The following is a 26,162-nucleotide window of genomic DNA, read 5'->3' as shown; positions in this document are numbered from 1 at the left end:
AAAATTAGCTGGGCGCAGTGGTGCACGCCTGCAGTCCCAGCTACTCGGGAGGCTGAGGCAGGAGAATCGCTTGAACCCGGGAAGTAGAGGATGCAGTCAGCCGGGATCGTGCCACTGCACTCCAGCCTGGGAGACAGAGTGAAACTCCGTCTCAAAAAAAAAAAAAAAAAAAAGGTTTGGTTCCTGCCACCACATCAGTGGTTGCTGCCTCACTGACATTGTGGGATCTTCACCCCGTTCCCTTGGACTTGACCTTGAGAAAGTGGTTTGATGCCGACTTTTATTAGGTATGAAGACCCACGAGGAGAGTTTTGCCCCTCTGATAAGGAGACCGGGTGGCCTTTAGCGCAGATATCTAGAGAGACGATGCGGAATTACTTGGCATCTACTCAAGAGCCCAGGCGAAGGCTACTCCTGGAAGGGGACCGCGCTTACGGAGGCCTGGCTGACCTCCACCCGTGACCGGTGCGGCGCTCCTGAGACTGGCGCTCTCCAGGGGCGAAGGTGGCCGCGTCTCTATGATGCAATATCCTGCATTTTTCCCACCCTCGCACCGCTGCCCCAGGCCATCGGCACTTTCTCTGCGGCCCGATGTCCTCCACCGCCGCGGCCCGCGCTTCCACCAGCGTGCCCGCCGCCGCCGGCCCTACGCCCGAGGTCACCGTGGCGGCCCGCGTCTCCTTCTCCAGTCCGTCCTGGTCCAGCAGCGGCGGCCCCGCTTAAGTCCCGGGCGCCAATAGGATCCGAAGGCGCCACCGCTGAGACGCACGCGGCCCCTGCCGTGGCCATAGCCCTGTCGCCAGCGCCTGAACCAACACCGCTCCGCACCGGCTCTAGCGCCAGCCCCAGTCCCGCCTCGGTGAAGGATCCGCCCGGGGCGCCTGCAGCGCGCTGAGCCCAGGGGCGCCGCTCGGTACACGCCGCACCGCTCCCGAGGCCGATTGCAACGAGGGAAGTCACCCAGCTGAGGTGTCCCGATCTGTGCATTCGAGTGGTGTGGGGGTGAAGCCGCTGAGAAGCGGCCCGCAGGATCCAGTTCAGGCCGGCCTTTGGCCAGCGCAACCGGGAAACCAGCTCTCTCTCCGAGAACCTCCTAACCATGTGCGGACCAGGAACTACACTTCCCAGGATGCAGCCCGAGGAGTCCCGGCATCCCCCGGCCATGACAGCCAAGGGCGTGGTCAGACTGGGGTCGGTGGCAGCAGGACAGGCGGCTCCGCGACGACCACCATGCTCTCCCCTTCAGGCCCAGTCCGGGATCCCTGCCGGCCGTTAAGTCTGAGCCCTCCCAGGCTCACACCAAGCCAGCAAAGTGCTGCTCAGCTGCTGCAGCTAAAATCGGGGGACTACATTTGGGGTGCGCGGCCTGGCTACTCTGGCTGCAAGCCGAGGGTTGAACGTTTATTCATCACAATTAACAGCCTATACAAGCATCTCTAGAACAGAGGCTGTGGGTCCAAACGGGTCCCTGCAGCTCCAACCCTCTGGCCTCTCCGGGCACTGCCCTCACAGCCGATGGAGCATGGCTGGGCAGGCAGACAGGACACAGGCTCAGTCACAGGGTGTCAGGGGGAAGCTCTTCTAGCTGGAATGATTGGAAGTTGGCCCAGCGGCTGGGGTTGGTCTGTCCCTTCCCCTCCTGGGAAGTTCCACCTCCACTGTAGTTAAGGCCACCAGGATGAAAGCAGGGTTAGGTCCAGGGACCCAGTAGAGCCTTGGGACGCATGAGGTGGGGGTAAATGGGCTTCGCAGAGAAATGGAGATTGGGAAGGGGCCTGATTAGAATAGAAACTGATGATGTTGGTTCAGCACCTGCAAGATGAGGAAGGTGACTGCAGCAACCTTAGAGCTTCCCAAAGGAAGCAAGTGATGCCCCCATCTGCCAAGAGGGTACCTCCTTCAGCCCTTGGCACAAGAGCCAGACCAAGGTGTCCAGGGAACTCCACAGGACAGAAGCCCTGCCGAGGTTAGGGGGATGGTGGGTGAAGGAAAGTCTTCCTGGGGCCTGCAGCCCAGTCTCAAACAAGGAACAAGGACATGGCCCACTGGTCCTCCTTTGTGAGCCAGTAGGCAGGGAGCGAGCCTTCTCTAGGGTAGATCACAGCCTGGGGAATTTTCCTTAGGGTTAGGATGCATCCACGGAGACAGACAGGTTAGGGCCAGTTTCCGGGAAGCTCAGTCGAGTGCTCTGGGCTCCTCAGGCCTCTCAGGCAGACCTTTTCTGTAGGGCAGTGCCCCCTAGGCTGCAGCTCTGACCTTTAGGAAAAGATGGAACGAAGCTTGGCTGATCCCATGCCCACTAGCATGCACCAGGGTCCCCAAACCAACTAGATGGGCAGGGGCTGGGCCCATGGGGTCCGGAATGGAGGGTGGGGCCACTAGGCCTGGGGTGGGGAGGAGATGGGGGCACAGCCCCCAGGGTCCATGGTGTTCCAGAGTCCCCTGAGTTTCAGGTTCAGCTGATGTAGATACGATGGAAGTCGTGGGCACCAAAGGCCGCGTTGCACTTGGGGCACTTCCTCTGGCGGGCCTCATAGCGGCCCCGCACGCACTCGAAGCAGAAAACGTGGAAGCACTTGGTAAGGACTGCATCCTTCTTGCGGGTGTTACAGCAGGGGCAGGTCAACCGCGCCTGGGCCAGGCAAAGGCATCAGCTTGGGAACAACTCTGACAGTGCCCAGACCCCAAGCTGACAGCAGGAGGAGTCCAGGCCAAGCCCACCACACTGGAGACTGCACCTCATCCTCCCATAACCCTGGAGGTAAGGACGAGCACTCTATGAATGAGCAAACTGAGGTGCAGAGGCGCCAAGGTCTCAACACTAGAAATCAGCAGAGTCCGGATTCATCACTGGGCAGTGATGGCTATCATGTGTCCCCTCAAAAGGACAAGGACCCACAGGCCCAGCCTGGACTCTGCCTTGGGGCTTCATCTCCTGCCCCACTGGCCTTCTCTGGTGAAATCCCAATCTTGTCTACCTCTTCACCTGCACTTGCTCAGTCACAGCTGGAATGGCAATGCAACTAGAAATCTGTTCTCTCTACCCTCAACTGGGCCCAGCCTCGGCACTGGCCAGAGACCCTGCCGTGGGTCCCTTTTTAGCCTGAGACCTCTCTTCCGCCACCAGGAGGGTCTCACCTCCAACTCCAGACATGGATTGACTCAACTCAGCATCCCCCAACAGTGCTCCTCCAGCCTGCTAAAATCCCAGCCCAGCCTGCCGCCTCAGCAGCCTCCCTGCCATCACTCCTGTCTCCCAGGACCCTACACACCAGCACTGAACAGGCTCCCAAGCCTGCCTCTACCCCATGGCTGCCTCCAGCTGCCTCTGCCCTTCAAGGCTCAACTGCTTCCAAGGGATGACCAAGTCATATGTGGCTTCCACCTCTGCCTCTACTGACATTCCCCAAGCCTGTTCTCCAGCCCAGCCCTTTTGCCTTGAGCACCTTCCCAGCCTCCCAAAGGGGTCCCACAGGCACCTTCTCAGCATCCTTTGACACCATCCCATAGAACCTGCTCCCCCGCAGGCCTCCTAACCCCCTAAATGGTACTAGCTATCCACCTAGTTTCTCAAACCAGGAAACCAGGAGTCCTCCAAGTGTTCCCTTTCCCTCACTCCATGCATTCGATCCACCCCCGAGTCCAAGCAATTCTGCCTCTGAAATGTCTCCTGAACCCATCTACTCTGGTTTCTGCCTCAGTGACTGCAATACCATAACAATTTCCCTGCCTCCAGTCTACCTCTTCCAGCCCAAAACCAACAACAAATCTAACCACATCACTCTCCTGTTTAAAACCCTTTGAGGTCTCAACCTGGTGTACCGCACTCTTCAGGAGGTGACACCGCCCAACCTCTCCACATCGGCTCCTCTGATTACAACCTCCGGTGCTGTCCCAGCAACCCCTCCGCTCAAGCGTCCACATCTGCTGTTCCCTTTGCCTAAAGCTACTCACTCCCGTTCCTCACAGCCACGTCTGGCCTATTCTTCAGGTCTGCTGTGGTGACATTCACTCCAGGAAGCCTGCTGACCCCAGGGCCAGGGGAAGGGCCTCCCCTGAGTCCCCTCAGCCCCTCTGGCCTCTGCCATCACATTACACATTCTGGGATGAGAGAATTACTTGGCTGCCTCCTCCCCTAACTGACTGTCAGTTTCAAGAAGTCAGAGACCAGGGCCAGTTCCTAGCCTCCCAACCCACACCCAGCCAAGCACTGTGCCTGGCTCACAGTACATGTACAGCAAACAGCATTTGACTCTGTGACCACTGTGCTGCCCACTTTCTGCTGCCCTACATTACTTCCAGGGTCCCCAGACTCTCCACTACAGTCTCAGCAATCCTGCATCTACAATTCCCAGGTGGATAGGGCACAACTTGGCCCACAGCCCCACCTTGTACTCCTTGATCTCCTCCTGGAGGATTTCGTCGGCATCTGCGTAGACCTCCACCTTCCTCTGCTTTTCCAGCTTGCGCCGCAGCCGTGAGATGTCCTCCTGGGGCAGGAGAGGCCTGGCTAAGGGCAAGGGTCCTCAACCTTGAGCCGCTTGCCCCCAGGATAGGTCCGTGACCGTGGACCACCCTGGCCTGGCCCCTCACCCCTGCACACACCTGAGCCCTCTTGAGGTTGAAGCTCTCTTTCTCACGAGCAGCCCGGCTCTCTGCCAGGCAGGGCTGGATCTCCCGCAGCCGAGTCTGCACGTGCTCCAGCTGCACCTTCAGGTCCTCGGCCAGCTGGGCGGCTTCTACAGCCTGAGTAGGGTGGAACAGGAAGGAGGCACTGGTCTGAGCCTGGTGACTCAGGCATGTGGAGTCACGGCCCACCAATGCTTGTGTCTAGTGCCCCAGTGACACCTGCCCTGGAGCTGCTCCTGCCTCCTGAGCCCTAAGCCCTCCCCTCCTGTTCAACCTCTCCAGTTCCTCCCGTGTGATGCTGTTTTTTGGGGTTTGTTTTTTGTTTGTTTTTTTGAGACGGAGTCTTACTCTGTCCCCCAGGCTGGAGTCCAGTGACACGATCTCAGCTCACTGCAACCTCCGACTCCTGGGTTCACACCATTCTCCTGTCTCAGCCTCCCGAGTAGCTGGGGCTATAGGCGCCCACCACCACACCCAGCTAATTTTTTGTATTTTTAGTAGAGATGGGGTTTCACCGTGTTAGCCAGGATGGTCTAGATCTCCTGACCTCGTGATCTGCCCGCCTCGGCCTCCCAAAGTGCTGGGATTACAGTCGTGAGCCACCGCGCCTGGCCTGCTGTCTGGTTTTTGAGCTTTCACAAGGCTCTCCTCTCTGCTCCCCTCAACTTCCCCACCACACGTGCAGCTCCCCTGGGCCTCAGCTCAAGTGTCACCTCCTAAAAGGCTCCCCTATTTTTCTTTGACAGCACCTCAGATTCCTGCCCAAGGCTTACTGTGACATGCACTATTTTATTTGGGGGATTACTGGCCTGCTCTGCCTGCCAAGACCTGAAGTTCCAGCTTTGACTGGAAGGCAGGGACCTTCTTGTTCCCAATGTCTCCACAGCAATCAGCGCAAGGCCTAGTACATAGCAGGGATGTAAAATATGCTGCTTAAATGGGCCAGGCGCGGTGGCTCACACTTGTAATCCCAACACTTTGGGAGGCCAAGGCGGGCAAATCACGATGTCAGGAGTTTGAGACCAGCCTGGCAAACACAGTGAAACCCCGTCTCTACTAAAAATACAAAAATTAGCTGGGCAAGGTGGCAGGCTCCTGTAGTCCCAGCTACTCGGGACACTAAGGCAGAAGAATCGCTTGAACCTGGGAGGCAGAGGTTGCAGTGAACTGAGACCGAGCCACTGTACTCCAGCCTGGGCAACAGAGCTAGACTCCGTCTAAAAAAAACAACAACAAAAAAAACACAAACATACTGCTTAAATGAATGAACTAACTGGAGAAGAAAACAGCTTCAGAGGAAATGGAAATCAATGTTAATCTTAAGCCTTTAGCCAAAGCTAGACATTTCTTCTATTTAATACAACTATGTGACAAAGAACATCATCCCCACTTTACAGTTCACCAGCGAGTGGTTAGAAGGTAGAGCCTGGAGTCAAGGAGGCTTGGACCCAAATATTAGGGCCACTCCCTCTTGAGCAGAACAATCCACCTCCCTGAGCCTCAGTTTCCTTATTTATAAAATGAGGCTAAAAACAAAATCCAGCCAGGTGCAGTGGCTCACGCTGTAACCCCAGCACTTTGGGAGGCCAATGTGGGTGGATCACAAGGTCAGGAGTTCGATACCAGCCTGGTCAACATGGCGAAACCCTGTCTCTACTAAAAAAAAATACAAAAATTAGCCGGGCGTGGTGGTGCGCGCCTGTAATCCCAGCTACTTGAGAGGCTGAGGTGGGAGAGTTGCTTGAACCTGGGAGATGGAGGTTGCAGTGAGCCGAGATCGCACCACTGCACTCCAGCCCGGGCGACAGAACAAGACTCCATCTCAAAAAAAAAAAAAAAAAAAAATCCATCTTTTGTTTTTTTTCCCTAGGGACAGAGTCTCGCTCTTGTCACCCAGACTGCAGTGCAGTGGTGCGATCATAGCTCACTGCAGCCTCAACCTCCTGGGTTCAAGTGATCCTCTCACCTGTCAGCCTGTCACTCGAGAAGCTAGGACTACAGGCGTGCACCAGCACACCCAGCTAATTTTAAAATTTTTTTGTAGAGATGGGGTCTCACTATGTTGCCCAGGCTGGTCTCCAACTCCTGGCCTCAAGCAAACCTCCCGCCTCTGTTTCCCAAAGTGTTGGGATCACAGACGTGAGCCACCACGCCCGTAAACACCATCTTGATAGGATTAGTGAGACTGAAATGTGACCAAGCATGTCAAGTACTCAGCATGTGGTCTGGCACATGTAAATGTTCAATATGTGTGAGCTGTTCTGTGACAGCCTGGCTTCACCTCAGGCTATTGCATCGGGTGCTCTGAGCAGAACCGGAAGGTGAGGAGGTGAGCCAGCAGCCCAAGCTGTGTGTCCCCCTGGCCCAGCCTCACCTTCCGCTTGTTGAGCTCCAGGGCTTGGCTGCGCAGCGTCAGCTCCTTCTCCACACCCCCGAGGCTGCCCTGCAAGGCTCGCTCCTTCTCCTCCAGCTTCTGCACAGTCAGCAGCTGGGCATCCACCTAAGGACCAGAGGAGGACTCAGGGCCATGACCCCCACCTCTCCAGCTCCAGCCTGCAAGCTGGCGGCGGCCATACCTGGGACTTGAGGCCAAGGACCTGCTCGCCCAACTCATCCTTCTCCTCCCGCAGCAGCTTGTGAATCTGGTTGGCCTTGATCCGCTCTGACATTAGCTTAAAGTTGGCATCATCCTTTTCCCGCAACTGCTGTAGCAGCCGCCCGTTCTGTTCCTGCATGTCCTCAAAAGCCTGACCTGTCACATCCATCTCTGAGAGCAGAGCCTCCTCCTCCTGCAGCAAGTGGGCAGAGACAAGATTGAACGTGGGAAGTGGACAGGATGGCTGTGGGGGAACCATGGGAAAACGCAGCGAAGCAAAGAACCACAGAGGGGACCCAGATCATCAAGGTGCTGCAGGCACTAGAGGCACCAAACAGGGTATGAAGGGAGCTCCCTGCGCTCCGACGTGAGGGCACCACATGGGCCGCACCTGCTTGGTGGCACCCAGCTTGCGCTGCAGGTGTTCTATCTGCTCCTCTGCCTGCCGAATGCGCCGCAGGGCATCCTCATCCGCGATCTTCTTGCTCTCCCTTCGATCCCTCTCCTCCAATTCCCGGATGCGGCTCCGCAGCTCATCAACCTATAGCACAGGGAAAAAGAAACTCTCTTGACACTGCTTCCTGCTGAGCTAGGACTCTGCTCTGCCTTTCTGAATGCCTCACAAGCCCCAGCTGCCCTCACCTCGGCCTTGGCCTTGCGTTCCGCTGCCATGAGCTGCACCTTATCCCGCTGCTCCTTGGGCGCTGACTTGTACATATCCAGCAGCAGTTTCATCTCCTTCTGGCTCTCCTGGGCCTTCCTGGCAAGAAGGTACAGGAGGAAGTCTTAGTGAGTGGGACTGGAGGCCACCTGGCAGGGTCAGGAAGGAGACAGGAACAGAGCCTCACTTGAGCTCTGCTCGGAGACCCTTGAGGAGTTCTGATTCCTTCCGCTTGGCTTCTTCCACCTTGGCCTTCTCCCGATCAGCCCTTGAGAGAGCGGACGCTACAGGTGGAGGTCCTAGGCCGGGACCTTCCCGTTCCCGAAGCTCCCGCTTGGGCCTGGCCTCAGGTTCTCGGCCCCGGGAGGAAGGGCCCTGGGCCCCAGGGGTTACACCCTGGAAGTCCTCTTCAGAGGGGACCAGCTCCTCCTTCTTCACTGAAGTGGTAGTAGTGGTGGTGCCAGGCACTGGAGCCATCTCCTTTCTGTTGTCGGGGGTACTGACAGGGCCTGGCCCACCCTCCTCTTTCCCTGGGGCTGGGGCACTGAGGCCAGAATCCTCTGGGTGGCCCAGGTTAGGGGTGGAGTGGGCAGAGCCACTGGCCTGGGCCCGGAGCTGCAAAGGCAGAGAGGAAGAGGGATGAAGTCAGATGGTGTTCACTGGAGTCTAGCCAAACCTTTTACCAGGCAGGCCCCTTCTCACCTTGCCAATCTCAGCTTGTACTTCTCGAAGCTTCCGCTTGTATCGCTGGGCGTCCCCTTTTAGCTGGTGGTTGTGGTTTTGAAGACTACTAATCAGGTGGCGCATCTCACGGTTGATGGGCCCTGGAGGAGCATCAGCAAGTAAAGGTGTCAGAACCAGTTCCTGGGTTAGGACTCCAACCCCTCAGTGGGGTAAGAGGCTATGCCATCACTCCCACTGTGCAGGAGGGGAACATTGCGGCCTCAACGGAGCATGAACTCATCAAAGTAAATAATGCTGACTTCAAGGAAACTCACCCAAAATTAACTTGACACTGCCTATTCATACAATTTTTGCTAACATAGAATATGTGGTTTTGTTTTTTTTTTTAAATAGAAACAGTGTCTCACTTTGTTGCCCTGGCTGGTCTCAAATTCCTGGCCTCAAGTGATCCTCCCACCTTGGCCTCCGAAAGTGCTGGGATTACAGACATGAATCACCACACCTGGCCTAGGTTTTTTCTTTTTTTTTTTTTATACATCCAATTCCCTTTAATAGAGAAGGTAACTGTAACATTCACAAAAGTTAGTCAACTTCTTCTAGATTCTTAAATATCACCTTCCCAGTACATTTCCCTGGCCTCCTATCCAAAATTGCATCACCCTTTCTCCTGATACTTCCTATCTTCCTTTTCTGCTTTACTTCCTATCTTCCTTTTCTGCTTTACTTCCCTATTTGTCAAGAGCTAACACATTTTCCATTTTTCTTCTACTAGTTCGTCTTCCTCTAGTCTGTCTTCTATCAGAATGTTGCTCCACATGGCAGGAATTCTGTTTTGTTCACTGGCATAACCCCAAACCCTAGAACAGAGCCTGGCTCAGAGGTGGCATTTGATAAATCTTTGTAACACAAGTATCTGAGAGACAGAGACGTCATCAGACCAGAAGAATGAGGACAGGGCTGACAGCTCAGACTCTGCATGTGCCTGCTCCATCAGCCACCCCAGCTGGCGTGACCCTCACTGTGCCTGGGAGCCAAGCAGTGCAGGCCCTGTTTTGCATAGGAAGCCGAGGCTCTGTGAAAAAAAAGGCCTTAGCCTCTTGCATCTGGATAAGCAGCAGCCCCACACCAGGGCCCAGCACTCCCAGATAAGGCCCCACCTCCGCCCTATCCTCACCACATACCCGCCTGCTCGTTGGCCGCCAGATTCTGCTCAAACTCGATGCGCAGCATCTCATACTCCTTGCGTACCTGGGCCAGCGTGTCCTCCAGCTGAATGACCTCTGTGCGTAGCTTCTTCTGCAGCCCCAGCTCGTCGCTCTGTGGGTTGATGTGTTAAGGACCCACACAGCCCCTCGGTCCCACCTCAGGACTCAGTATCTTAGGAAGAATCTATTCCCCAGGGACCCCTGGCTGGCACACAGGGCCTCGGAAGGCACAAACACGTCAACACTAACGGTTTGGCCCTTAGCCCAGCCCTAACGCCTGTTCCAGGGCCATACCTCCATGTGCTCGATGTGTCGCAGGTGGGAGTTCTTTGTGGCCAGTAGCAGGCCCCGAGCCTCGTCTAGCTGGGTCTTCACTTGCAGAGACTCGTTGTAGAGCAGTGAGAATTGGGCCTGCAGCATGCGGTACTCCCCCGTCTCCCGCACTACCTCCTCAGGAAGGCTCCGCAGGGCCACCTGGGGCAGGGATGCCCAAATGGGATCAGCAACAGGATTCAGGGCTCAGTCCCTCCCTTACAGGCCCAGGCCCTCTCAGCCCCTACGGCAGCCCACCTTGAGGCGCTCATTGGTCCGCACAGCCCCCTGAAGTTCGGCCTGCAGTTTCTCCAGCTCTGCCATGCGGCTGTTGGCCAGTTCCTGGTTTTCCTCTAACTCTGCATTCAGCATCTCAAACTAAGGAGTGGGAGGCAGGGCCATGGGAGGCAGGGCCAGACGTGGCAGCAGGCCTCCCTTACATCCCCAGCATACACTCCACCCCAAGCACCCCGTGCAGGGCAATGATCGATTCTGACACCCCAAACCAAGTACTTTCCTAAGGGCTCCCAGAAAAATGGGAGAAAATTCAATACTGCATGGTCGGTGCTGGGAACTAAGGCTCTTAACTGATGAGGAGTCACGGAAGCATTCCAGGAAGGCCTAAAGTGCTAATAAAGGGAAAAAGGGCACAGTGACCACCAGATGCCAACTGACTCCAACTCACTCTTAGCTCTCTCTTCTGTGCTTTATCTTTGTGGTACTCATAACACACTGATACGCTATTTTACTGATTTCTTGTCTGTTACCACAAGTAGAACCTAAAGATATATTCTTTTATTTATTTCTTGTCTGGTCCATGAAAGTTTTGACCTCTATTTTGTTCTCACCAATATGCCTAGTGCCTAGCACTAAGTGTTCAAAAATCTACTCAACAAGTATATGAATGCATGAAAAAAAGAGCAGCAGGAGTGACCAGGAAGGGCCTCGGAGATGGATGTTTGTCCTTTGTCCTGAGGGGAATTTCAAGAGTGCAACAGAGAAGAGGCTGTGAGAAGGGGTGGGAGGAAAACGCCGCTCACCTTCTGCATGCTGAGTGTGATCTGGCCCCCCTGGAAGCCTGAGGAGCTCCCAGATACATAGTAGCCAGAGTTAAGCTGTGGAGAGAAAACAGACAGGCAATGGATGTAGAGGGGAGGAGCTAAGGCCCAAGGGCCCAGCCTTGCCTCACCTGCCCCAGCACCCCTGCCCCACCTGCTCTAAGGCCTCTGCCAGGTGCTTATTGAGCTTTTGCTCTCGCTTCCGCAGCTTCTCGATGTCCCACTGCAAGTCCTCCACTGTTGTCTCCATCTCCAGCACCTTGGTCTCTGCCGATGTCACTTTATCCTGGAGCTCGGAGTACTGGGAACAATGAGGGAGCAGATGCTTGGATGGGGGACTTGGTTCCTGACGTCCCTGAGTGCCCATCTAACCCAAATCCTGCCTGATTCTAATCACACCCCCAAAGCCCCCGACTCCTCACCTCCAATGAGATGCGGTGGTGTTTCTCCTGCAGCTGAGTGGCCAAGTCCTGCAGTCGCCGGTTCTCACGGCCCAGCTCTCGGGTGCGTGCCTGAGCCACCTCACTGAGGGGCTCACTGTCCCCTGGGAAGGCAGGGCCCAGGTAAGAGCCCAGCTCAGGGCAATGGGGCAAACAACTAACTCATTCTGGAGTCTGCTATATACCCAGTGTGATCCACCAGCTGTCTTGCCCATTTCTCATGACAAAGCCAGGAGTCTTTATCCCCACTGCACAGAGAAGGAAACCAGCTCAGAGAGGGGAGCCACTTTCCCAGCATGTCCAGGTGAGGGTGGCAGAACTAAGGTGGGAGAAGCCTGTCAACCTACAAGGCCTGAGCCCTTGAAGCTATGCCTTGTGGATCCGCAACCCACACCAAGTGCTCCAGAGGGACCTCTGGCCAGGAGCCTCTACCGGCATCAACAACTCCTCCAACCCATCTCTCTAGCATTCAATCCCGGAATCAAAGTTGGAACCCCCATCTACAGCCTAACCTACCTCTTCCAAGAACATGGCTGATTTATTCCTTGGGAAATTCTGGCCGCCCTTGGACTCGGGCATTAGGGGAATCAGGAAGGGGTGCCATCAAGATGCAGGTGGGGATGGACGCCCCTTCGGTATGGGCACAAAGAACCCACCTCGGCTGTACACTCGCTGACAGAGTTCCTCCACCCGGCGCTGTAGGCGGTCTGAGGCCTCTACCACACGAGACACAGCTGCCTTGGAGAACTCCATTCGGCCTTGCAGCTCCAGCTCCACCTCCTCACTGCTGCTGGCACCCAGTGCCACCACAAAAGCCAAGGCCGGCTCACTGAGAGGGGGCCGCAGCTGCATCAGCAAGGGGTCTGGAAGGAATGGACAGACCCTCATGAGGATAAGAGCAGCAGTTACTACCACTCTGTACCAAGTCCCAGACTGAGCCCTTCAATACTCATGGTTCACTTAATTAACACAATCTATAGTGCACTATTATCTCCATCCTGAAAGTGAGACAAATGAAATTCAGGGAAGTAAAGTAATTTCCTCAAAGCTACAGAGTTGTGTATCACATCCTCAGGGAAGCTTCCTGTACTTTACCAATATAATTAGAATCACACACACATGCACGCACACACAATCATTCCGTTTCAGGAGCCCCAGTACTTTCTGCTTACTATGTTTATAATTTCCTCCCTCATAGCAAGTGCAACACTCATTTCTAGGAAGTGTCAAATACATAGTTAATACTCAACCACAATACTGTTTTGAAACAAATGGGTGTCAAAACATGAATTGCTCTATAAACCAAGTTAGTCAGAGTCTAAAGCCTGTGTTTTTGTGCACTGCACTTTACTGCCCAAACATGAAATCCATTTCGTGAGAAGTAGTAAGATAGGCAATTCAGGGGCCCAACACCAAAGTCCCCTCCTCCCCAGGACTTCTCCCAGAACTTAAGCTCCCCAGATCCCAGCACTCTGGTCCTACCTCTCAGCTCTGATGTCCCCGGCTCTGGGAGAGGAGTCCCATCACATGTTGGCCCCTCCTGGGTCCCAGGTGCCTCAGGCGCTGAAGACAGCTCCCCCTGGCTCTCATGGCATCGGAGAAGGGCTTCCACAGTTTCATCCAGCTGGAACGAGAAAACATCAAAAATGTTATGAATCCCTTAGTGCTTTCCAACATGATACTCCTTTCCTAGCAGGGGAATCTGGAGATTGGCAGCTGAATCAAGGCCTGTTCTTTGAAAGCAGAAGGTATCCACCTGGGCCCAGTAACGATTGACGATGAGGAGTGTGGCATCATCTGTGGCCTGCCGCTTCTCCAACTTCTCAATTCGTTCTCGGAGTTCATCTTCACAAGCCTGCCGTTGTTCCAGCCGCTCTGCCAGTTTCTTGTTCTTGAACTGTAGTACCTTCAGGTCCATCTCCTCCTACCAAAGGAAACAAAGGGGCCGACGAGAGCGTCAAGCACGGCCCACAAACCAATCACAGAGAGAGAGAGAGGAGCAGAGCATCTGCAATGCATGGGAGATGGAGGTATTCCCACACTAACCGCTAACAGAATCTAAGGAGGCTCAGACAACACACAGCGAAAGTGTCTTTGTTGTGAGGAGGCTCACGTTGTTTCTGCCTGTCCCCTTGAAAATCCTTAGTCTTTGACAAGTCACACGCCCCCTGGAAACCTGTTTTCCTATCTGTAAAAGGAAGACAGGCGTCGTGTTCTGAGCTTCTTTCTGACCTTTCTTTCAAGGTCCTGTAACGCGGACCTTGCTAAACCTGGGGAAGTGGGTGTAAGATTCCGCACAGTTTGGCCAGAGAACAGAGGGAGGGCTCTGGGAAGTCCTGAGGGTTAAGGCAAGAGCCCACGAACCGTGGAAGAGATGCCTCCAAGACGAATGGGCTCGATAAGAGTCGTGGTGGTCTTCTCCTCACGACTCAGCTTCTTCTCCGGGGGCCCTGAGCCCCCGTCGCCGGCGGCGCGTTTGTTGCCTGGCCCAGACATGGCCGCGGCGGCTGGAGCGGCGCAGGGTCCCCTGAGGGGCGTCAGACGGGAGGAGGCGGTACTTCCGTCACCTGCAGAAGACACAGAGCAGAGATGTGGGAACGGCTGGTGTTCCACAGCCCCAAACACCCTCCACCCTGCACACACCTGCTGGATCCCGTCCCCCCCGGCGCCAGAGCCCTCACCAGCAGCAGGGTCAGCCTAGCGCCGCCATCTTGGATTTCACCGGACGTCACTGGACGTCACTGGCCCCCCCCAACGGTGCGCAGGGCGCAGGCGCCAAAGGCAGCCCCGGATGTGAGGAAACTCCTTTATCTTCTGCTTCTATTGGTTACGCTTGGTCCCGCCACTCGGGTCCTCTGGCTTCTTCCCAAACACCTCCTCTTTCTCTCGGTGATTGGCCAAGAGGCAGTTCCCATAGTAACTGACACCGCGCTCCCACTTCCCAGCCTGGAGGACAGCGCCGGCCCTCGTATTAGCAACCTGGAAGAGAGGGCGCCCAGGTGGGCACTCGCAACTTCTTACGTATCTGCGCGTTCTCTTCGCACCCACTGGCGTGAGCCTGCGCTTTCCGCCTTCCTTCCCTCACAAGCCCCCGTGGCAACCGTCGCCGTTGAGACGGAGGGAGACGCCCCCACGGATTCGCCCCGCCGCGCCTCTCCGCGCGTAGATTGGCCGGAGCGAGGCGAACGGGCCCGGCCTTGGTAGCCGCCGACCGAGCGCTGGCTGTCCTGGAACCTAGGCGGCGGGAGCCCGGGGCGCCCCGCGGCACGGAAGAGCGGCGAGATGCTCAACCGCAAGACCAGCCACTTTTTGGGAATGAGGGTGCAGTCGGAGCTTGAACATCTCTCCGAGCTGCGGCGGGAAGCGGGGAAGGATCGCAGCTCAGTGCATGGGTCGGCCGCGCGGACGCGTGCGAGTGTGCGGACTCAGTGGACGACGGCGGCGGCGGCGACGAAAGCGGATGAAGGCCCTGGAGCCAACTTGTTTCCGGTGAGGGCGGGACAGTCTGGTCTGCTCGTGAATGTTTATAAACCGGCTCCCCCGCAGGCGCCACCTGTCATTATGCTTACTAACGTTCGGGACGTCTCCCGGGCTGCTTGGGCGAGCAGAGGCAGGGGTGTGTGACCCCGGTGGTTACTGTGCTCGCGTAGAGCACCTAGGGCCTGCTGAAGCCCTCCCTCGCCCGCGCCTCTCCTTCTTAGTCCTTGAGATGAGATGGCAAGTTACAGCGGCTTCTCCGGCCTGCTGGAGATTCGCTACGGGCCAGGACACCGCAGCTGCCTTCCCCAATTCGCTTTCTTTCCGCAGCCGCCGCTGCCCCGGCCCCGGATCTGCATGTGGTGAGTGTGAAGAGACAAAAATTACACTGAATATTTGCGTTCTTTATTGTCTCCCCAACAGTCCTGTCTGTGGCCAGGGCATCCCCATTTTACAGATGAGACTGAGGCCTGGAGATGCAATTACTCCAGGTGACTGGAAGTTGGCTTTCCAGCCTCTCCAGTCCAAAGAGGAGGCAGTGTGAGAAAAAAAGAGCCAAAGACAGAATGTAAATGGAGTCTCATGGCCGCTAAGGAGTATTGTACAGAGGGGGACACTGAGGGCCACAGGGAGTACTTGACCAAGGTCATACAAGGTAGTGGCAGAGCAGAAAAAAGAATTCAAGATTCCTAACCCTAGGCTTTAGAAATGGAGAGGCTCATAAGAGTTCATTTAGGCCCAGAGAGTTAACGATTTGCATAGTCACACAGCAAGCTGGCAAAAGAGCCCAGCTTCACGCCGGTGGCCAACTCCCAGTCTCACGCACTAGCTGTCACAGCCCTGTCATGATAGGTAACGGCCACCAATACTCTTTTTCTTTTACTATAACAGGAAGTACCTGGACGTCCATTCCATGCACCAGCTGGAGAAGACCACCAATGCTGAGGAGATGAGGGAGTAGGGACTGAGGGGGGCGTGGGAAGAGCTCTTGGCAAAGGCTGAGGGGTCAGGTTGGGAAAACATGAGGAATGGCTGACTCCAAAGCATGTGGTGGGTGTAGGGTGATGAAAGGAGGCCCAGTTGTCACTCACTCCTCTCTCCCTCCGAAGGGTGCTGGCTGAGCTGCTGGAGCTAGGGTGTCCTGAGCAGAGCCTGCGGGACGCCATCACCCTGGACCTCTTATGCCACGCGCTCATTTTCTGCCGCCAGCAGGGCTTCTCACTGGAGCAGACGTCAGCAGCTTGTGCCCTGCTCCAGGATCTTCACAAGGCTTGTATTGGTGAGAGGGGGCAGCTACCAGGTTTGAGCCTCAGGGAGAAGAGGAACCGGGGCTGGCACAAGTGACCATGGGAAGCAGAAGCAGGGGATTTCTGCCTGGAATATGTCATTATTAGTAGCATCATCATACACAAGCCATCAGCTTTCCAATCCACTGCTTCCTTATCTAGAAATTAAGGATACAGCACACATTTTACAGGACTGTCCTGAGAAATAATATATGCAAATATATGCATAGTGCACAATAACACCTGCTTTAGAATGTTTAATAGCTCTTGCTTCAGAATGTTTAATAGCTGAAATGATCTATTTCTTGGTTTATTCCCCTAGAATATAAGCTTCGTAAGGGCAGGACCTTGTCTGTCTTGTTCAGTGCCTAAAACAGCATACAGTGGGCATATAGTGGGTATTCAATATTTGTTACATGAGTTAAGGAAACAAGCCAGTGCTGAAACCCAGATCTGTCTGCTTCTGAAGCTCATGGTCATAAACAGCTGTTGAGTGAAGTGAATGAATGGATACCAGAGAGGGCCTCACTGCTGCATCTTGCTTTCCCTACCAGCAACCCCCTTGGGCAACGTGGAGGAGTGCTACCGCTACTTCACCAGTGTCCTTTTTTGCCATGGAGTCAGGGTCAGTTCCCCTGGAACATTCTGGAACCTTTACCCATCCCCAGACAAGGTCTCACTCAGTCTCTCTCACATTCATCACCCTTATCTTCTTGTGAAGACCCCAGTGGGCTCTCCTTGCTCCTGTTGCTGGGCTTTTGGAGGCAAAGCCAGGGCTCCGGAAGGTAGTCAGGGTTCTAATTCCGAGTCACCACCACAGCGGCCTCCTTTCAGCATCGACCTCTTCAAAGAGCAACAGCTGCTGGCCTTGGAAGACTACGTGGTCAACACTTACTTCCGCCACTTCAAGCTCTATAAATACGTCTTCACACCCCAGGTAGGGGGTGGTGGACCATGAGGAGCCACCCTCAACCGCCCCTCCCCTCAGCACAGGTGCACTCCTTTCAGCCTCCCTCTGCCTTGCTTCCCAGGTGCGGCTGGATCTGTCTTTGACTTACATGGGGCTACAGCCACCCAAACTGTGGCCAGAGAGTGAGACGGGTAAGGGAGAGTGCCAGGGCAGGGCTGGGCTGGGCCAGGCGTGGGGCCACAGTCTCTTCCTGCTTCTGGTTTGCAGAGAAAGAAGAAAGCAAGGAGATGGAGGAGCAGGCAGTTACCCCGCAGAAAGAGGAACTAGAGACAGTGGCCCCGCCAGAGCCAGAGCCAAGTGAGGATCTGGAGAGGGCAGGCTGCCCTGCCCTCTGAGCAGGTGTAGAATGAAGGGTTTGGATCACATCAGGACTTCAGACTTTTTGTTTTTAGTCAGAGTCCTTTCTCTAAATGATCCCTTATGCAGAAGTCCAAGATGACAGATAAAAGCACAGCTGCAGGCCAGGCGTGGTGGCTCACACCTGTAATCCCAGCACAATCTGAGGCAGGCGGATTGCCTGAGCTCAGGAGTTCGCGACCAGCCTGGGCAACACCGTGAAACCCCCTATCTACTAAAATACAAAAAATAGCCAGGCATGGTGGTGCGCGCTTGTAGTCCCAGCTACTCGGGAGGCTGAGGCAGGAGAACTGCATGAACCCAGGAGGTGGAGACTGCAGTGAGCCAAGATCTGGCCACTGCACTCCAGCCTGGGCAACAGAGCAAGACTCTGTCTCAAAACAAACAAACAAACAAACAAAAAGCACAGCTGAAGTGGCTCCAGAGAAATGATCATTAGAAAGCCAATGACGGTGGCTTAAAACCTATATGATGGGTTGATGGGTGAAGCAAACCACCATGGCACATGTATACCTACGTAGCAAACCTGCATGTTCTGCTTGTATCCCAGAACTTAAGAGTTAAAAAAAAACAAAGAACAGGCCAGGTGCAGTGGCTCACGACTGTAATCCCAGCACTTTGGGAGGCTGAGGCAGGCGGATCACGAGGTCAGGAGATCGAGTCCATCCTGGCTAACACTGTGAAACCCCGTCTCTACTAAAAATACAAAAAGTTAGCCGGGCGTGGTGGCGGGTGCCTGTAGTCCCAGCTACTGGGAGGCTGAGGCAGGAGAATGGCATGAACCTGGGAGGCAGAGCTTGCAGTGAGCTGAGATCGCTGCCACTGCACTCCAGCCTGGGGGACAAAGCAAGACTCCATCTCAAAAAAAAAAAAAAGAGAAAGCCAATGACAGTAACAGCCAGCACATACTTGGCAATAGGTGTGCAGTGCATGCCCTGCTCTAAGCATTTTACATAAATTAACTCATTTAATCCTCCCTCAATCCTATGTGCTAGGTATCACTATCCACATTTCATACAAGGAAACTGAGGCACAGATAGGTTAAATAACCTAAGGTCACACAGCTACTGAGTAGGGATCAGAATTTGAAGCTGCAAAGTCCAGCATAGCCACCCTACCCAACTACCTCTCACACAAGGGCTTGCTAACATTTCCTAAAGGGAAACAACATGGCTACCTCTATATCCCCACCAGGGGAAATTTGGGGACTGTGTTTGCCCAACTAGGGACCATCCCCCCATTGCCAGACAGCATCTCTCCTCACCCTGCCCCTTCTTCCCTGCCCCTGCAGGCCACGTCCATGTCCTCCGAGCCTACATCAAGACCCAAGTGAACAAAGAGCTGGAGCAGCTCCAGGGGCTGGTGGAGGAGCGGCTCAAGGCCAGCGAGGAAAGGCTCAGCAGCAAGTTGACTGCACTAGAGCAGCCCTTCCAGCTACCTCCGGGTAAAGGCAAGAGCAAGACCAAGTGACCCCCAACATTTTCCCCAATAAAGGTCTGGGCCAGAATGGCACCATCCCTGCACCCTGCTGAGCACCTTCTGGGCTTTCCTGCCCAAGCCAGACAGACACAGGACACCTGTTCTCCCTGGCGTGTAGCAGATTTTATTTCATATGCAGTGCATGCAGCACTGACCGGGCCAGGCGTGGCGTTCAGAATGGCTCCCTTCCACCCCAGCTCTGATCTCAGAGTCCTGGCCAGTGGGGAGAGAGGTACCGGGCTGGTCTTCAAGAGGGTAGCAGGATCAGTGGTGGGCCTGAGGCCAGAGGCCAGAGCCCAGAGGAGCTGGAATGATCAAAACCCTTCTTCTGGAGAGTTCTGCTTCCTGGGAATCCCTGGGGTTGAGGTCCTAGCCCAGCACAAGCACGGCCTCATCCTCAGTTATAGCAGCAGAGTCTCCCTCCTCTTCAGGGCCCATGATGGGAAAAGGCCCAGGGGGCCGGTGCTGAAAGAGAGCCGCCCGGTTCTGCTGCTCCCCTTTCTTTACCCAGTGCCCGTAGAGCCGGAAGGCACAGTTGTCGATGAGGCGCCGCACTGACCGCAGCGCATAAGGGTCCCTCAACAGTGCATTCTTGGTCAGTGGCCGTACACGATGGGTGCTTAGGGCCACTCGTCCAGCAGCCAGCACCGTCCACACTGCCACCTGGGAAGGGGGGCAAGGTGAGCTCTAGTGCAGGGGAAAGATCATGGGACAGAGGAACGGGCCCAGACCCTGATACACTCAGGCTTACCCGGAACCGCTGGCGGGGGGTGAGGTTCCAGGGTTGGCTGCCTTCACAACGCTCAAAGAAGGGGTGCTGTAGGGCCTGCTCAGCTGTCAGGCGTGCCTCAGGATCCACCTGCAGCAGCCTGGAGATCTAGGAGAGACCCAGAGCATGAGGGGCAGCTCTTGGGCCTCCCCTACTGTCCTCTCAGCCCCAGCTCACCAGGTCTTTGACAGTGCTGGAACGGTCATCCCACTCGGGGGAACTGAACTGGTACTGGCCCTCCATGATCATGCGTAACATCAGGATCTGCCGCCGGTGCCAGAAGGGTGGCGAGCCAGCCAGGAGTGTAAACAAGATCACCCCACAGGCCCAGCTGGGAAAGAGACTGGAGTCAGGCGGGACTGGGTGACGGGCAGACCCAGCAAAGGACAGCAAGCACGGGAGGGAGGGGGAGACCAGGAACTCACAGGTCGACCTCCTTGCCATAGCCTGGGTGGGTTTCATCCATGGAGCATTTAAGGATCTCTGGCGCTAGATACCCTGGGGTCCCACACAACTCTGGGGAGAGAGGACCAAAATTGAGGGGATGCCACCAGCCCCTCTAGGGCCCTTAGCACTGGATCTCTGCTGGAGCCTCCTCAACGCTGCCAGGACTACCAGTGTTCCCATCTTCCTTCTGTCTGCCTTCTGCCAAGTCTCCTGCTGAGGCACTATCCCTGCTCAACAGTTGGCTCACCATGGCTCCTGGTGGCCTTCCTAGGAAAACCTGGGTTTTGGATTGATTTCAAGGTCCTTGTTCCACCATATCATTTGCCTCCTCCAACCCTACCTACCCACTATCCAAGCCAACCTACCCACTCCTCACAACTTGTTACCTTAGTTTTATATATATCATAATGCATATGGAAAGATTATGTATTTTTACATACATCATAATACATATGCAAAAAAAATTTTGCTGCATTCCTATCTGCCCAAACCTCTTCCTCCTCCTATAATCTCCAACTATCACTCAACCCAAGGGGAAGAAGCGGAGATAAGGAATTTCTTTTCTTTTTTTTTTGGAGATGGAGTCTTGCCCTGTCGCCTAGTCTGGTGTACAATGGCATGATCTCGGCTCAATGTAACCTCCGCCTCCTGGGTTCAAGCGATTCTCCTGCCTCAGTCTCCCGAGTAGCTGGGATTACAGGCACGTGCCACCACGCCTGGCTAATTTTTTGAATCTTTAGTAGAGACAGGCTTTCACCGTGTTGGCCAGGCTGGTCTTGAACTCCTGACCTGTGATCCGCCCACCTCGGGCTCCCAAAGTGCTGGGATTACAGGCGTGAGCTACCGCGCCCGGCGAGCTATGAGATTTCTTAAAGCACATAATGGGTAAGTCCTTTGTTTAAAACCCTTCCCTGATTCCACATCATGACACATGATCAAATCTACAGTTCTAAAGTCCAGAGCCCTCCAAAACTTTATCCAAGTCTGTATTTTTATATTTATTTATTTTTAGAGACAGGGTCACTATGTCACACAGGCTGCAGTGTGGTGGCACTATCACAGCTCATTGTAGCCTTGGGCTCCTAGGCTCAAGTGAGCCTCCTCCTTCAGCCTCCCGAGTAGCTGGGGTGACAGATGCGTGCCACCACGCTTGGCTCAAGTCTGTATTTTTAGTTTGTTCTACCACTCGGGCACCAATTCTTCCAGTACTTTCTGAACCTTGTTCCATGGCACACTTCCAGGAGATTTTAACAGCCCCGAATTGAAACTGACTTTGTTGGGAAATTCATTCCTACACCAAGTATTTATTGAATGCCAAGTTGCATTGATTTGCTAAGTGGCAAATGAGATGAGCCCTTACCGAGCTCACTGTCTACCTGAAGGCAAGTGAGAAATAACAATATAGTAAGACGTGTTGTGAATGAAGAAGATGGGAGAACAGAAAGCAAGGGGACCTAAGCTGCCCTGGAGGTTTAAAGTGAAGCCTGAATTACCCAAGCCAAGGAGAGGATGCAGTGGCAGAAGCCTGAATTACCCAAGCCAAGGAGAGGATGCAGTGGGCAGAGGCAAAGATGATTCCAGAAAGGGGAAAAGTACATGTGGAAGCCAAAGGGTTTTAAAGTACAACATCCACCAGACATGTAGATCCACAGGTTAAGAGTATGAACTCTGGAGTCAGACTGTCCAAGTTCAAATCCTAGCATTATGACCCTAGAGCAGTCATCTCACCTCTTTGAGCCTATCTATAAAAAAAGAGACACAAATACTGTCTGTCACACAGGGCTGTGAAGAGGATTTAGGGGAATAAGCCATATAAAGACTGGTGCCGACCAGGCACAGTGCTCACGCCTGTAATCCCAGCACTTTTGGAGGCTGGGACAGGAGGATCACTTGAGGTCAGGAGTTCAAGACCAGCCTGGCCAACATTGTGAAATTCCATCTCTACTAAAAATACAAAAATGAGCCAGGTATAGTGGTGGGCACCTGTAATCCCAACTACTTGGGAGGCTGAGGCAGAAGAATAGCTTGAACCCAGGAGGTGGAGATTGCGGTGAGTGAAGATCATGCCACTGCATCCCAGCCTGGGTGACAGAGTGAGACTCTGTCTCAAAAAAAAAAAAGAAAAAAAAAGACTGGTGCCTGCCTCACAGGTGAATGCCCAGTAAACGGTAGCTTTTCATAAGTCTAGTACAAAGCCATTGAGAGAGAGAGTCAGTGGCAGACTAAAGGCTCTGAAGAATCCCACAGGTGAATTTTATTTGAAGTTTCCCATTTGCAGTAGAAACATTCCTGTCACAACAACTGTATTCACATCAGGTGAACCTGAGGCCCAGGGCCCAGGTGGGAAGTGCAGTCTGGACACATCACATCAGGCTCTTGTGGTCCTGCACTCCAGACCCCAAACGTGGCTGAACATGTGGCTCCCTTTTTTACCTCCTCTATGGGGCTCAGGCTGAATTGGCGTTCCTTCCTCCGGGCTCCCCTGGCCTGGCCCTCTGCCCACTGTGCACCACTGTCTGCCTGCTTGTCTGTCTCCATCCTCCCAGGTCAGGATGCCCACTCTGAGGTAAACATAGGCTTTGCACCCACAGGATACTTGGCAAGTGCCCAATGACTTCTCCCTTTTTCTTGGCACCAGGGACTTGGTACTCAGACCCAGCCAACCAATCTCATCAGGCCTGGGTCTCCCCTCCCAAGCCTATTAGGGCACTAGATCCCCTCACCTCGAAGCTTCTCGCCAGGTTCCAAGTGGCAGGAGAACCCGAAATCTGAAAGTCGGATCTGCATATTGTCATCTAGGAGAATATTCTCGGGCTTCAGATCTCGATGCACAATGTTGTTGGCATGGAGAAAGCTCACTGCTTCCAGCAGAGACCGCATGATGGACCTGGGGGAAGGGGAGGCGGGTGCAGTCTCCTCCTTGGCTCCTCCCTGCCCTGTCCCACCCCCTGCTCACCCCTGGGGCTTCAGGCTCAACCCTTACCTGGTTTCCTTTTCAGAGAGGGCCACCTTCTCTGTGAGATAGTCAAACAGCTCTCCCTTCCGCATCCTAAGGGAAGGAGGGGCATAGGAGGCAGCTGCATCCCACAGTGGGGGCTGAGAAAACAGACCAGTGCTCATACAAAATATTGTGGAAGAGGCCACTAAAGATAGATTCCTCTGCAGACAAACCAAAGGGTCTAGAAACACAGCACTCCAACAAGGCAGTTTGGCCTGGTGTGTTGGCAGCTGAAATACCTGCATTATGCCATGATGGGGCAATTATGGCAAAAATGAGAGACTTCTTGTGACAATGTAATTTATAGGAGGTTCTTGTTGAGAGTAACTATGCCTGAAAAAGGCCTCTCAAAGTGAATCTATAAAGAAAATGGACCAAAATTTCAGTTTTTTGTGGCACAAAGGTTGAATAGGACCTTATTTTGAAGTTTCGTCTTTAAAAGCTGAGCTTATAATTATGTGTCAATTAAAAATAATACTTTCAAAATTGAGGTTATATTTGCACTCTGCATCAGTCCTCAAAGTAACATTATCAGGTGCTGTTTTGGGGAGTGTAGGCACTCTGCATGGCTGCAGGATGGCATAATAGACATCCTTACGTCCCCTCTGACTTTTGCAGAGGGCCATTTCTGTAAATATATCGAAGCCTTCATGAATTTTTTCCAAGGGCCTCTTTTAAATCTTTGGAATTCAAATCATTCTCTTTCAAAATACCTTTGCAGTTGGTTTGCATTATACCAATTGCATCGGACATTCAGATTCTGACCAGAAAAAGAACTGATGGGCAGAGACAGACACCAGAATAGTTAGCGTGTTAAGCAGCGCGAGAGGCTGGTGAGCGAGGATCTATTTTCTAAGTGGTCAGTCCACTGCTGAACACTCTCTTTTTTTTTGCAGATAGAGTCTCACTCTGTCACCCAGGCTGGAGTGCAATGGCACGAACTCAGCTCACTGCAACCTCCACCTCCCGGGTTCAAGCAATTCTCCTGCCTCCCGATTAGCTGGGATTACAGGCACCGACCACCATGCCTGGCCAATTTTTTGTATTTTAGTAGAGACGGGGTTTCATCATGTTGGCCAGGATGGTCTCGATCTCTTGACCTCATGATCCGCCCGTCTTGGCCTCCCAAAGTGCTGGAATTACAGGCGTGAGCCACTGTACCTGGCCGCAATCTGTTCAGGCTGGGCGCAGTGGCTCACGCCTGTAATCCCAGCACTTTGGGAGGCCAAGGCGGGCGGATCATGAGGTCAGGAGATCGAGACCATCCTGGCTAACATGGTGAAACCCCATCTCTACTAAAAAAATACAAAAATTAACCGGGTGTGGTGGCAGGCATCTGTAGTCCCAGCTACTCAGGAGGCTGAGGCAGGAGAATCGCAATGGCATGATCTCGGCTCACTGCAGCCTCCACTTCTCGGGTTCAAGTGATTCTCCTGCCTCAGCCTCCCGAGTAGATGGGCTTACAGGCGTGCACCACCACACCCAGCTAATTTTTGTATGTTTAGTAGAGATGGGGTTTCGCCATGTTGTCCAGGCTGGTCTTGAACTACTAACCTCAGGTGATCCACCTGCCTCAGCCTCCCAAAATGCTGGGATTACAGGCATGAGCTACCACGTCTGGCTGGTCACTATTACTTTATTTTTTGAGATGGAGTCTCACTCTGTCGTCCACGCTGGAGTGCAGTGGCGCAATCTGGGCTCACTGCAAGCTCCACCTCCCGGGTTCATGCCATTCTCCTGCCTCAGCCTCCCGAGTAGCTGGGACTACAGGCGTCCACCACCACGCCCGGCTGATTTTTTGTATTTTTAGTAGAGATGGGGTAGAGATGGGGTTTCACCGTGTTAGCCAGGATGGTCTCCATCTCCTGACCTCATGATCCGCCCGCCTCGGCCTCCCAAAGTGCTGGGATTACAGGCGTGAGCCACTGCGCCCAGCCGCTAGTCACTATTAAAGAATTTGCCTCAATCATGGCACAGAGGGAGAAGGCCAGAGCCATGCGCTAGCAGGCAGGCCCAGGTGATAGAGAGCCCCAGCTGGAACAGGAAGGTGTGAGCAGGATGGGTCCAGCCCACTGTACCACAAATGCTGGGCCATACATGGAGGTGGGGAGGAGGCTTCTCAGATGGTGGCAGGGAGATACTCACAGGTCAAACACCAGGAACATGAAGCTAGAAGACTCATACGAATCGATGAGGGTGACTAGGGAGAGAGGAAGAGAGGCAGAGAGACAGAGATGGAAAGGAGCGGATGCACATTAACGGGGCTTGGCCACCCTGGGACAGCAGCGGGCTGTTACTGGGAAGAAAGGAGAACCAGAGGAGGCAGTGGGCGCCCAACGGATGGCCACTCTTTAGTGGAATGAAGGGAGGAGAGGTGTGGAGGCAATGTTGGCGGAAGTGGGCTATGGGCAGGGCCAGCAGGAGGTGGGGGGTCGTCTGCTAACAGGAGCAAGGAAGACAGCCTCACTGATGTGGGGGTGGCCGGCGACCTGGCGAAGGATGTGTGTCTCTCGCCGTGTGGCTTCCCGCACCTCCTCCAGCTGCTCAGGACTCAGCCGCTCAGCTGTCACTTCCATAATCTTCACCGCAAACTCGTGGCCAGTAGCTCGATGAACACAACGGCGGACCACAGAGCTCACTCCTCTGCAAGAGCCGGAAAATAGCACAAGTCAGGGCCTCTGTGCTCACATTTCCGCACAGGCTGGGGCCTCAGCATCCTCATGCCCGCTGTGCCAGACTCTGAAGACCCATCTGGATCACAGGGCAACAAGCTTAGGAGTTCACCCTGGCTTCA

At 54.3% G+C, this 26,162-nt stretch overlaps 3 protein-coding genes across 23 annotated transcripts in view; 1 reads left to right on the top strand and 2 right to left on the bottom strand.

Moving 5' to 3' along the window:
* Positions 1-1,388: 1,388 nt before the first annotated feature.
* Positions 1,389-15,062, bottom strand: RNF40 (ring finger protein 40). 5 transcript variants are annotated; one of them, XM_016929710.3, is made up of 20 exons: positions 14,267-15,062; positions 13,950-14,152; positions 13,342-13,509; positions 13,068-13,209; positions 12,242-12,448; positions 11,568-11,689; positions 11,300-11,446; positions 11,128-11,202; positions 10,346-10,465; positions 10,070-10,249; positions 9,752-9,887; positions 8,589-8,710; positions 8,074-8,501; positions 7,868-7,985; positions 7,617-7,766; positions 7,206-7,418; positions 7,004-7,129; positions 4,606-4,746; positions 4,389-4,490; positions 1,389-2,632 (listed from the first exon to the last, which is right to left on the bottom strand). In XM_016929710.3, exons 2-20 carry the CDS (start codon positions 14,079-14,081, stop codon positions 2,456-2,458), a joined length of 3,006 nt encoding a protein of 1,001 aa, XP_016785199.1. In that variant the 5' UTR covers positions 14,082-14,152; positions 14,267-15,062; the 3' UTR covers positions 1,389-2,455. The 5 variants fall into 5 exon arrangements, with proteins under 5 accessions (XP_016785199.1, XP_016785201.1, XP_016785202.1 ...); XM_016929712.4 differs by having other exon boundaries at positions 1,389-2,755; positions 14,267-14,996; XM_016929713.4 differs by having other exon boundaries at positions 1,389-2,256; positions 14,267-14,996.
* CFAP119 (cilia and flagella associated protein 119) lies at positions 14,391-19,198 on the top strand. Of its 12 annotated transcripts, none has more exon segments than NM_001246401.1 (9): positions 14,391-15,074; positions 15,393-15,424; positions 15,954-16,019; positions 16,172-16,341; positions 16,903-16,973; positions 17,169-17,285; positions 17,380-17,449; positions 17,526-17,615; positions 18,967-19,198. In NM_001246401.1, coding segments are annotated over 9 exon segments (1,002 nt in total). In that variant the 5' UTR covers positions 14,391-14,867; the 3' UTR covers positions 19,146-19,198.
* Positions 19,199-19,255: 57 nt separating this feature from the next.
* Positions 19,256-26,162, bottom strand: part of PHKG2 (phosphorylase kinase catalytic subunit gamma 2) — a 9,733-nt gene continuing 2,826 nt past the window's right edge. For 3 of the 6 annotated variants that reach the window (XM_024353443.3, XM_024353442.3, XM_054669311.2), the window contains 8 exons: positions 25,836-26,011; positions 25,514-25,568; positions 23,354-23,419; positions 23,094-23,257; positions 20,349-20,439; positions 20,101-20,266; positions 19,906-20,031; positions 19,256-19,817 (listed from right to left, as the gene is read on the bottom strand). In XM_024353443.3, the coding sequence (XP_024209211.1) occupies positions 19,524-19,817; positions 19,906-20,031; positions 20,101-20,266; positions 20,349-20,439; positions 23,094-23,257; positions 23,354-23,419; positions 25,514-25,568; positions 25,836-26,011 (1,138 nt within the window). In that variant the 3' untranslated portion in view covers positions 19,256-19,523. The remainder of the gene's footprint in view (positions 19,818-19,905; positions 20,032-20,100; positions 20,267-20,348; positions 20,440-23,093; positions 23,258-23,353; positions 23,420-25,513; positions 25,569-25,835; positions 26,012-26,162) is intronic. The other 3 variants (XM_024353445.3, XM_024353444.3, XM_054669312.2) reach the window with 1 other exon arrangement.

Source organism: Pan troglodytes, chromosome 18, assembly GCF_028858775.2.
Source record: "Pan troglodytes isolate AG18354 chromosome 18, NHGRI_mPanTro3-v2.0_pri, whole genome shotgun sequence".
Classification (NCBI taxonomy): domain Eukaryota; kingdom Metazoa; phylum Chordata; class Mammalia; order Primates; family Hominidae; genus Pan; species Pan troglodytes.
This window is presented reverse-complemented; position numbering and strand designations above follow the sequence as displayed.

What these genes read in the sequence shown, in the direction of transcription:
- RNF40 (XM_016929710.3), bottom strand. Translation starts at nt 14,081, where the DNA reads ATGTCTGGGCCAGGCAACAAACGCGCCGCCGGCGACGGGGGCTCAGGG. An exon ending in TCAATCGTTACTGGGCCCAG is followed by an intron (nt 13,210 to 13,341) that starts GTGGATACCTTC and finishes TTCTCGTTCCAG; the next exon opens with CTGGATGAAACTGTGGAAGC. An exon ending in GGTCTCCGAGCAGAGCTCAA is followed by an intron (nt 7,986 to 8,073) that starts GTGAGGCTCTGT and finishes CCTTCTTGCCAG; the next exon opens with GAAGGCCCAGGAGAGCCAGA.
- CFAP119 (XM_009430638.2), top strand. Translation starts at nt 14,868, where the DNA reads ATGCTCAACCGCAAGACCAGCCACTTTTTGGGAATGAGGGTGCAGTCG. An exon ending in AATGCTGAGGAGATGAGGGA is followed by an intron (nt 16,020 to 16,171) that starts GTAGGGACTGAG and finishes CTCCCTCCGAAG; the next exon opens with GGTGCTGGCTGAGCTGCTGG. An exon ending in CCCGCCAGAGCCAGAGCCAA is followed by an intron (nt 17,616 to 18,966) that starts GTGAGGATCTGG and finishes CTGCCCCTGCAG; the next exon opens with GCCACGTCCATGTCCTCCGA.